At 32.6% G+C, this 9,946-nt stretch overlaps 1 protein-coding gene across 1 annotated transcript; it reads right to left on the bottom strand.

The window, feature by feature from the left end:
• Positions 1-7,535: 7,535 nt before the first annotated feature.
• On the bottom strand, positions 7,536-9,063 carry LOC121235800 (F-box protein At5g50450-like). Its single transcript, XM_041132217.1, has 3 exons — positions 8,779-9,063; positions 8,529-8,691; positions 7,536-8,422 (listed from the first exon to the last, which is right to left on the bottom strand). Exons 1-3 carry the CDS (start codon positions 8,934-8,936, stop codon positions 7,688-7,690), a joined length of 1,056 nt encoding a protein of 351 aa, XP_040988151.1. The 5' UTR covers positions 8,937-9,063; the 3' UTR covers positions 7,536-7,687.
• Between the last annotated feature and the right edge of the window lie 883 nt (positions 9,064-9,946).

The following is a 9,946-nucleotide window of genomic DNA, read 5'->3' as shown; positions in this document are numbered from 1 at the left end:
CTTCTGCAAGGTCTACTTGTTCTTGTTAGAGAGTGTAATATCAATGTCTCTCATTCCCACCACATTTAATGCCTCTCCATCAGCCAGGTACACTTTCCCAAAATCACCAGCAACATAGTTCTGTATTATTTCTCGATGGGAAGATGTGTGAAATAAGACCCTTGAATCCAGTATCCAGTAATCAACCGGACTATGAACTATGAGTAATAGTGCATCCTGTACTTCTTCAGTAACCACATTAGCACTATCATTCTCCGTCTTCTTCGAATTTTTACAGTTTTTCTTTATGTGACCAACATTGCCATCAAGTTGCCTGCTGCCCAGGCCTTGATTTGCTCTTGTCCCTGTTCTTTAATTTTGATAAACCTCTGTTTGAGTTCTTGTCTTGTGATCTCTCCCGAGAATTAACATTTAGTGCTGAACTTGAACTCGAGGTCTCGCCTGAATCCCTCATTTGCACCTCCTCAACCAAAATAAAATCACGTATATCATCATATTTCAACTTTGTTTTACCTGCAGAGTTACTAACAACTATTCTCATGTCTTCTCAACTGTTTGGCAGTGAAGCCAACAGTATCAGCGCACGTATCTCATTATTAAACTCAATTTCAATAGACGACAATTGATTTGTGATAACATTAAAATTATTCAAATGTTGTGCAACAGATGTAACTTCTATCATCTTCAAATTAAATAACTTTTTCATCAAGTGTACCTTGTTATTTTCTAACAAATTTTTATACATATCTAACAAAACTGCCATGAGATCCGCATTCATCTTCTCCTTGATGACGTTGTGTGCAATGGATCTTGATAGGATTAGCCGAATAACCCCAGAACTTGTTGATCCAACTGGTTCCAATCAACTTCTTTCATACCCTCTGACTTCTTCCCCAACAACGAAAGATGAAGTCTCTTCCCATAGAGGTAGTCTTCTATCTGCATCCTTCAATACCCGTAATCTGTGCTATCAAACTTCTCGAGCTCGGATACTTTCACTTTTTCTCCGGCCATCGTTTTCCCTTAAACCTAAACCTTGGCTCTTGATACTAATTGTTGGAAAAAACGTTGACAATAATTGAAAGTAAATGCAAAAAGAACAATGAAACAATTACACGACACAAGATTTACATAGTTCGACAACTTGACTACGTCTGTGGGAGCTGCAGAGGATTTTTATTACTTGAGGAATCACAATACAATAGTGGAGCGACTACTGTGCACACATTGTACGGCCACAGTAACGCAAAACACAAATATATAGGGTACACAGCGGAAATCCTAAATCAAAAGCGATGTTTGTTCGAGAGGTGTGTCGAGCGCGAATCGAGCGAACCTGTTTATCGTCAACTGTTCAAGTCATGTGTCGAGCGGCTCGTGAGCAAACTCTCTGACTTGAACTTCACTTGAGCGATATGTCGAGCAAGTGTCGAGTGAACTCTCTGTATCGCATCCACTCGAGTTGCCTGTTGAGCAGATCATGCAATGACTCTTTGTCTGACGTCTCCACTCGAGCGACATGTATGCCCTGCTTGAGCAAACTAAGCCAAGCTCCACAATACTTAGGCTTCGTTTGGAAGCTAAACTCATCTCAACTTATCTCAACTCATCATTACAATTTTTTTAAATTTCAATACAAAATATAATAAATAATTTAACTTTTTCAAATTTCAAAATAATAATAATATTAAAAAATAATATTTTAATAATATTTTATCATCTCAACTCAACTCAATTCAACTCAACTCAACTCAATTTAACATCTAAACGTAATCTTAAGATTATGAGCCTCGTTTTATGCATTTGTTTCTTTTCCCTTGACTTGGAGAATCTTGTTCCTAAAGTTCTAGATTTGAATAGGGCCAAAACGCGTTGGAAGGAGTGCTTAGACAGTTGGTGGAAAATGAAAGTTGCATTTCTCCCTTGTAGTACTGCATTTCCAAGAAGGAAACAAAGTTGTCTCTCTCTTTTGCTATTAGAAACTTATAGTAACTTGCATAAAAAGCTTAGGACATATATACCAGTTAAAACAAAAAAGTAAAGCTTTATTTGATTACAAATACGGGTGCGCATGTTTGTCTGTCACGTACACCAATAATAGAGTTTAAACTCTGGCTCAGGGAAAATGCATGGTGCTTATAAAAAGCTGATTTTGGTTAAGAAGTCAGTTATATGAGTAATAACATATTTAATCGTGAAGTTACCCAATCGTTTTAAAAAAGAGTAAAATTTATTATTAAAATTTAAAACATCCACGTGTATGTACCAAAATCATCATCAGATCATGTGAAGATCACATGCTGCACATGCATGCAAACCATGGGCTGCATGCGACCGACAGACATACGTGTAAAAAGATAATTGCATGCGTCTTTAGATTTTTTATTTTTATTTTTTTTTTCCCTTTCGTTATGTTTCTTCTCCCACGCATAACTTTTTTTTTTTTCCTCCTACATTAATGGAGTACTCGGGCATAACTTCTTAATTAGTTCAATAGATCAGGAGCGCTGTGGATTGCTGATCAATATTTGCATGATTGTTAGGCTTTTCTTTTATCAACTTTTGTGATATTCGTTATAAGGATGTTTGAATCCCTCGTGCATCTTCCAAATATGTGAACTGGTTTTGATTAATATTAATCAAACAAAGCCATGATTAAAGAGTGTATGTGTGTGTGTATATATATATATATATATGTATGATTCGATTATATATATTTTATATCGAATGAGAAAACAATGAATATAATGATCTATCAATACCTTAATAATATTGCAAAATCATCCATTATCTTAAAAATTTGAATTGATCTTCCTCAATAGTGGTCTAACACGTAGAACATTTAACTCGATGAGATAAAATATAGAGTCGAGATTCTAACTCAAAACTTTTGTTCTAATACCAGTACCATATTGTGAAATCACAACTTCATATCCCAAAAAATTAAACTAATAAAATGAAATAGATTTTATTATTTAATTTATATACTTAACAATTATATACCCTAACAAAACCACTTCTTCTTCTTCGTCTTGTTTTGTTTTTTGTTTTTTTTTTTTTTTTTTTTTTTTTTTTTCTCCTTTTGTGTTTTGTTTTTGACATACTGACCGTAGAATTATGGACTCAAATATATATATGAAAATCCCATTTTTTGGGTCTTTGTTTTTTTTTTTTAAATGATGACTGCATGGGGATGGGTCAATGATCCAGAAGATCATGCTTTCGTGTGATATATGTAAAGGGGCAGATCAAGTCTTGGTCTGAACGTATGGAATGGGCATGCGCGCAGCTGGAAGTTGGAACAAACTCATAAATATTAGTCCTGTGACTTGCAAGCATAGGGAGCGAGAGCATCTGTTTTTGAAAAAGAATATGCTTTACTTTTAAAAAATAAATTTTTTAAAGTAATTTTTAAAATTAACTATTTTTTAAAAAGAATACGAGTAATTTGCGATCTAAGGTTGTAAAATTATCTACGTATAAGGATATGTTTGGAATTTAAAATCATTTCAACTCATTTTAATTCATCATTATAATTTTTTTAAATTTTAATCTAAAATATAATAAATCATTTAACTTTTTTAAATCTTAAAATAATAATAATATTAAAAAATAATATTCTAATAATATTTTATCATCTCAATTCAACTCAGTTCAATATCCAAACGTAATCTAAGGCTTTGTTTAGATCTTCAACTACTCTCAACTTATCTCAATTCATCATTATAATTTTTTCAAATTCTAACACAAAATATAATAAACAATTCAACTTTTTAAAATCTTAAAATAATAATAATATTAAAAAATAATATTTTAATAATATTTTATCATTTCAACTCAACTCAACTCAACTTAATTCAATTTATTTTAATATCCGAACGCACTCTAAATCTTAAAAAAATAATTTAAGACCAATAGAAATTGCTGTAATTTGAGTGTTGACCGATCGTCTCAATATAATAAAATTTAAATGGACAAAGCGTACCGTTCGTATCCATAGCTTATAATGCTGTAGGTGTGCAGAGACGACTCCATGCACAGTACGATGCATGCGCTCACTCACAAGTCATTACGCAGGCGCGCCTGTTATCTTTGATGTGACATCACTATATAAAAAATATATAATTTACATATTTTTAATGTTAAAATAAACATAAAAAAAAGAACTTAATAAATTTGTGACTCAGCACTTCATGCCGCTTTAGAGTATTTTCAATGACTTTTTTATCTAATTTTTTATATTTTATTTGTAAATTTATTATTTAATATCACATTAAAAAATAATGAGAAAATAATAAAGAAAAAGAATGAATAAATTTTTTCATCTTTTAAAATACATCACTAAAACTTATTTTTTCTATTTTACATATTGACTTATATAATATACTATATATAAACTTATTTATTTTTTCTTTATATCATTTAAATGTTATATTTTTTAATATTTTTTATTCATTTTAAATATTCTATCTAACTATCAATGATATCTTCATATCTTTTGATACTTACAATATCTCTCTATATATAATGTCATATAATTATATTATATTTTAAATCAATCCAAATTTATAAGCTAAACCAAAATATAAATTGATTAAAAAAAAGATTATATTTATGAGAATATTCTCGAAGTATATTATGAAAACAGGAAAGACAATACACAAAACAACCCTTCTACTATATACCCACCCTCTCATCCGAATAAGAAAAAAATGTTAGTCATAGAATGTAGCTCCACTTGAAGGTGCAGGATTTTATTTTATTTTATTTTATTTACAATGATGCCATGAAATGTTAAGTATTATGCCATGAAATGAAAGAGAAATATTGGAATAAAAATATGATAACTTTCGAGTAGTGGGAAAAGAAACTTAGAGGAGAGAGGAATTAATTTAAAATATTTTAGGGCTCGTTTGTTTGTAGAGATGAGATGAGATGAATTGAGATTAAAATTAAAAAGTTGAATAAAGTATTGTCAGAATATATTTTTTAATATTATTATTTTGGAATTTGAAAAAGTTGAATTGTTTATTTTATTTTGTATTGGAAGTTGGAAAAATTGTAATGATTAGATAAGATGAGATGAGATGACTCGATGAGATGAGATGTTTTCTGAAAACAAACAAGACCTTAAAATTGTAAACAGTATCTTCTATATTTTGTGAGATTATTGTAGCAAAGTGTATAATGAAAATGAAATACAAAATCTATTGAAATGAATTTTTGAGCAACTTTCTTTATATTTTAAAAAAATCATTGTGAATGCTAAAAACTATCATTTAAATTAGGCCAAGTATTATTACTTTATTTTATGAAAAATGCTAGTTTATCCTCTCACTTTGTCTACTTATTTTAACCGCTTCTTTATTTAATTTTTTTTACTTAATGATTAAGAAAATAATTTTTAATGTATTGATATATTTTTTTATTTTTTAAAAATATTTAAATATATTAAAAAAATGATTAAAATAACCTAGCAGTCAAATGGAGGGGTGCTAGCACCACTCTTATTTTATTAATGATTTGCTTAAAAAAATATTTGATGGGGCCGCATATCCAAGTCTTTGTTTTGTTCTTTTCTTTTTTTTTTTTTTGAAAAATTGTTCTTTTCTCTCTTAGAACTTATCTAATAGAGGGATTTGTGCCTGGAGTGGTCGATTTTTCCGCCCCCACTCACTGTGTTGTTGTACTGCTGAATCTGGGAGAAGAGGTCGATCTTTGTCTAGAAAACGTTCTTAAATCCAAGTGAAAGTTCATCGAAGTTTCCCAAATACAACTCTTATGCCCGAGCAACGAAAGGAAAGGACCAAAATTGGCTTCTTCTCGGCCAAATATGCAAAAAGTATTGGGCTGGCTTCATTGATTTTCGGATCATCATGTTTTATATATAGGTTACAACATCATTCTCCAAACTTGATAATGAATTGGAATTAGCACCAAAAACTCTCCCTTGGAACTTGAACTACAAAAATAAAATGCATATACAATTTTAATAGATAAATATTACAATCACAATAAAATTTTTTAAAAATAAATTTATAGACTGACATGTTTTTATATGATATGTTAGATTTATTTTATAATCTAACGTATCGTATTAAACTTTATTAAATTGTGAGTTTACTTTATGAATTTTTTGTTTTAGTTATATCTCTTTTTTTGACACCATAATATTTTTTATTTTTTTGTTGAGAATGAATAGTTATTAATATTATTGCGGAAGTCATGAAAAGATAGAATTCACGACCAGCAGATATCCATCCACCCAAAGCATTGAAAACATAGTCTTGCGAGGGTACATTGATAAAGACGAAATGGACCATAAGCGTTGAAGCTTTACCACGACCCACGATAAGGTTTTTCTTTGGTTTGAAATAGTTGCTCCTCGATGAGTTCAATGCTCGTACGTTAACAATAAAAGAGGAATCTTACTTACAATCTGTTTGGCACACTAATCATGTACCATATTGACAAGATTTTTTTTATTAAAAACAAAAATTAAAAAGAAAAATCTTCTATTTCAAAAAAATTATTTTTATTCAATTCGTATTATTTTATTAAATAAATATCTTAAATATCAGTATCGGTATTCGATTTGATGTTTTTATAAGAGAAAGCCTACTTTATTGTCTCTATATTACCACTTAAGTGTACCGTTTGGAAAAATTTTTACTTTTTATTTTTTTATATAATAGTTAAGCAAGTGATTTTAAATATATTAATATATTTTTTTATTTTTTAAACATATTTAAATATATTAAAAAAATATAAATAAAATAAATAAAATCTCAAAAAGTGCGGTCAAACCGAGCGGCGTAACCCGACTCTTTCCATAAAAGAGAGAAGGGGGGAATAGAAGCAGTACAAAGTTTTTACTGCTCTCATAGTCATATCGATCCTCTCCAGCAAAACACGCATCATTAATCACTTTATGTCCCTTTCCTTGTGGATCTTTCTTTGTCCATGCTTAATTTGTACACAAATCCAGCCTTTGTACGTCCATTTACTCCGCTGGATCTTCCTACCCACCTTTCTTAGATCCTTTAATTTTTTTTGTCTAAGCTTTTAAATTTAAGGTAAAAGTAAAACATAATAAATATTTATTTATTGAACATTTACTAAAACAGCTATAAAATGTTGAGAAATGTACACAGAGATTGTATAGAAGAAGAGATCTACAAATTGACTATATATCAAATTGATTTTATAATAAAAATAAGTTTGCAATCTAATATTTTTTATAAAAAAATTTTATTATCAGTAACTATTCATCACTCCACATCTTATGAAAAATACCCTTACATCTTATGAAAAACTATAGGTGTGAAGTATAAAAATAAATAGGGAGCATAGCTTTCCGCTATATCTTATCTAAGATTTATTTTGTAATATACTATAAATCGAATATTTCTCCAAAATGTTATAGGAAACATCAATTATTGATAATCTCTCGTCCCTTTTTTTTTCTATCTTGTAATTACTAAATGGCAATAATTGATAATATAAAGTTCTATCATAAATTTCTTCACCTGGTGTAGAAAGAAAACCATAATAATAATTAAATAAAAATATATGATTTTTTCTACCTATGTACAGAAAAACATAAAGTCAAGGAAAGGGGAAAAGTTGGATCTCACCCATTAATATAATACGGGATTTTAATTAACATTTAGCATTTAATTCTGTATCATTCAGTATCATCTTCAACCTCAACCATTCCTCCAACACCATCGGCGCCATTGTCCGCTGCACCTACCTCGTCCAACCACCGCTCCATCGGCATGCATTCCAGCTTGTGCCGCAGCTTCCAATCAAGCGCTTGACACCCACGCGAGCAGTAGTTCACCTTGCCACAGACCGAGCACCGCCGAAACTCGTGCGACCGCGTCTCAACCCGACCACACCCTCCGTGTGAGCACAGTCTCAGTCCCTGATCTAGCCGTCCCCGGCTCGACTCGAACCACTCCTTTAAAAACCGGTTCACGGGGTGCGGCTCCGGCGCCGGCACGTTGCACCCGAAGTCGCTCAACAGCCCTCCGCAACACGGATCGGTTGAGCACGGGAAGCTGTCGTTTTGGTGGGGCCGTTGCCACGTCAGCAACGAGCGGGAGCGTACGACGGACGCGAGCTCGCGCGCGTTGGCTTGGACGAGGAGCCGGCGTCCCTGGGCGACGTTTTGGCGGGCTCCGTAGCCGTCCTGGAGGCAATGTCCAAGCTCGCGAAGCGCATCCACGTGACCGAGGAAGCCGGCTCGGGCACAAAGAGCCACGCCAGCTTGAAGGTTCTTATCGCTCTTGGATCCTCCGCTACCGTTGAACTGTATCACTGCGAGCGAGTACAGAGCCGGCGCGTGGGACTTCATCGCCGCCTTAGCCATAAGCGAAGCGCCGCTTCCTCGTTTTTGGAAACAATAAAATCGGATCTACAACAGAAGAAAACGAAGAATCAGTGAAAAATAAAACAACATACTGAAATACCGAAATTTAACCTATAATAAATTAACAATTTTCAGAAATAAAACTACTGACCATTCCTAGAGTATAGGAGGCTTCGACGTTGCCGGCGTTAGCACACAGTTTGAGAAAACGATGAACGGATTCGGACCAGTTTTTGGCTTTGATTGCAAAAGCCTTTGGCCCCGCTTCGGATAAAACCAGAGGATGAAGACCTAAGCGGTTCAGTCTTTTGCATCTGTTACAGAAATTAGCCCCATGAAAAGAGTTTACACAGAATAAGAAGAAGAAAAAGAAAAGGAGCATGATGCATAGGCGTACGTACGTGAAGAGAATGTTGATGAGATCAGAGGGGGAAGAAGCAGAGGAGCTGAGCTTGCAGAGGATGAAGACGACGAGATCGTCCGGCAAGCCGTCGAAGAGATCAAGATTCTCGGGGAGCGAGGTCGTGGTTGGAGTTCTTGGCTTCTTCCTGAACAACATGGCTGAGGCGGGCTTGGTTTCTAGCCTCTATACTGCATGTTGCAAGCGTAGGAAGTGGTAGAAATTGGAATGGCGGAGTGGGGTTCCTGATCTCAAATATTCGGGCGGAGTGTATCTGAGTAAAGGGCATCGTGGCTATATATGGCAGAGAGGAAATGGAGAGTGGAACCTCCGCGTCAGCAACGTCTGCAACAGGTAACGTGGGTTGGGTCCACGTGTGACTTAATTAATTATTTAACCTAATTACTCCACGAACCTCACCACGAGTGCTCCCTTCCATTTCAGTTTCCCATTTTGCAAGTTTTGTGCCTTCTTTCTATGTATCACAAGTAAATTCGTATACATATGTTATGGAAAATAGTCTAATTATAAAGTGATTATATAAAAATAATCTTACAAATTAATATAATTTATTAGATTGTAAAGTTATTTTTATTGTAAAGCAGATCTGATAGATCACATGAAGACACGTCAGTTTATAAAATTATTTTTGTGTAATTCTTTTGTGACTGTAGCATTCCTCATATATTATTTGTAGCCGAGAAAAAAAAAATAATTCTAATTTTTTTTTTTTTGAAAACATGCCTAAAGATACAATCCTAAAACATAATTCAAATAAAAATTTTATTATAAGTCAGTATGTATAGCATATTTAATAAAATATTTATATAATATTATTTAATTATAAAAATAAATTTTAAAATATGAATATTATAAATTAAATCTTATCATTTAAGTGATGTAAATGACTTGTTTTACATACCAATTTAAGAATAGAATAACTCTAATTCAAAACATAAAATATAAAAAATCTGTGGGTTGGGAGGGGAATAGTAATTAGGTTAGTAATTAAATGTGCATATGTTAATTATATGCATATTTAATTACAATGAAAAAGAAGCTGGTAAGTAATTAAATACGTCTTATTATTAAGTTATGTGTGTGTGTTGGGGGGGGGGGGGGGTGTTCAGAGATATATAGAATCATAAATACCCAAACTCAACATATCA

The sequence above is a fragment of the Juglans microcarpa x Juglans regia genome, chromosome 6D (assembly GCF_004785595.1).
Source record: "Juglans microcarpa x Juglans regia isolate MS1-56 chromosome 6D, Jm3101_v1.0, whole genome shotgun sequence".
Taxonomy (NCBI): Eukaryota; Viridiplantae; Streptophyta; class Magnoliopsida; order Fagales; family Juglandaceae; genus Juglans; species Juglans microcarpa x Juglans regia.
This window is presented reverse-complemented; position numbering and strand designations above follow the sequence as displayed.

What these genes read in the sequence shown, in the direction of transcription:
- LOC121235800 (XM_041132217.1), bottom strand. Translation starts at nt 8,936, where the DNA reads ATGTTGTTCAGGAAGAAGCCAAGAACTCCAACCACGACCTCGCTCCCC. An exon ending in CTCATCAACATTCTCTTCAC is followed by an intron (nt 8,692 to 8,778) that starts GTACGTACGCCT and finishes TTTCTGTAACAG; the next exon opens with ATGCAAAAGACTGAACCGCT. An exon ending in CCTCCTATACTCTAGGAATG is followed by an intron (nt 8,423 to 8,528) that starts GTCAGTAGTTTT and finishes CTTCTGTTGTAG; the next exon opens with ATCCGATTTTATTGTTTCCA.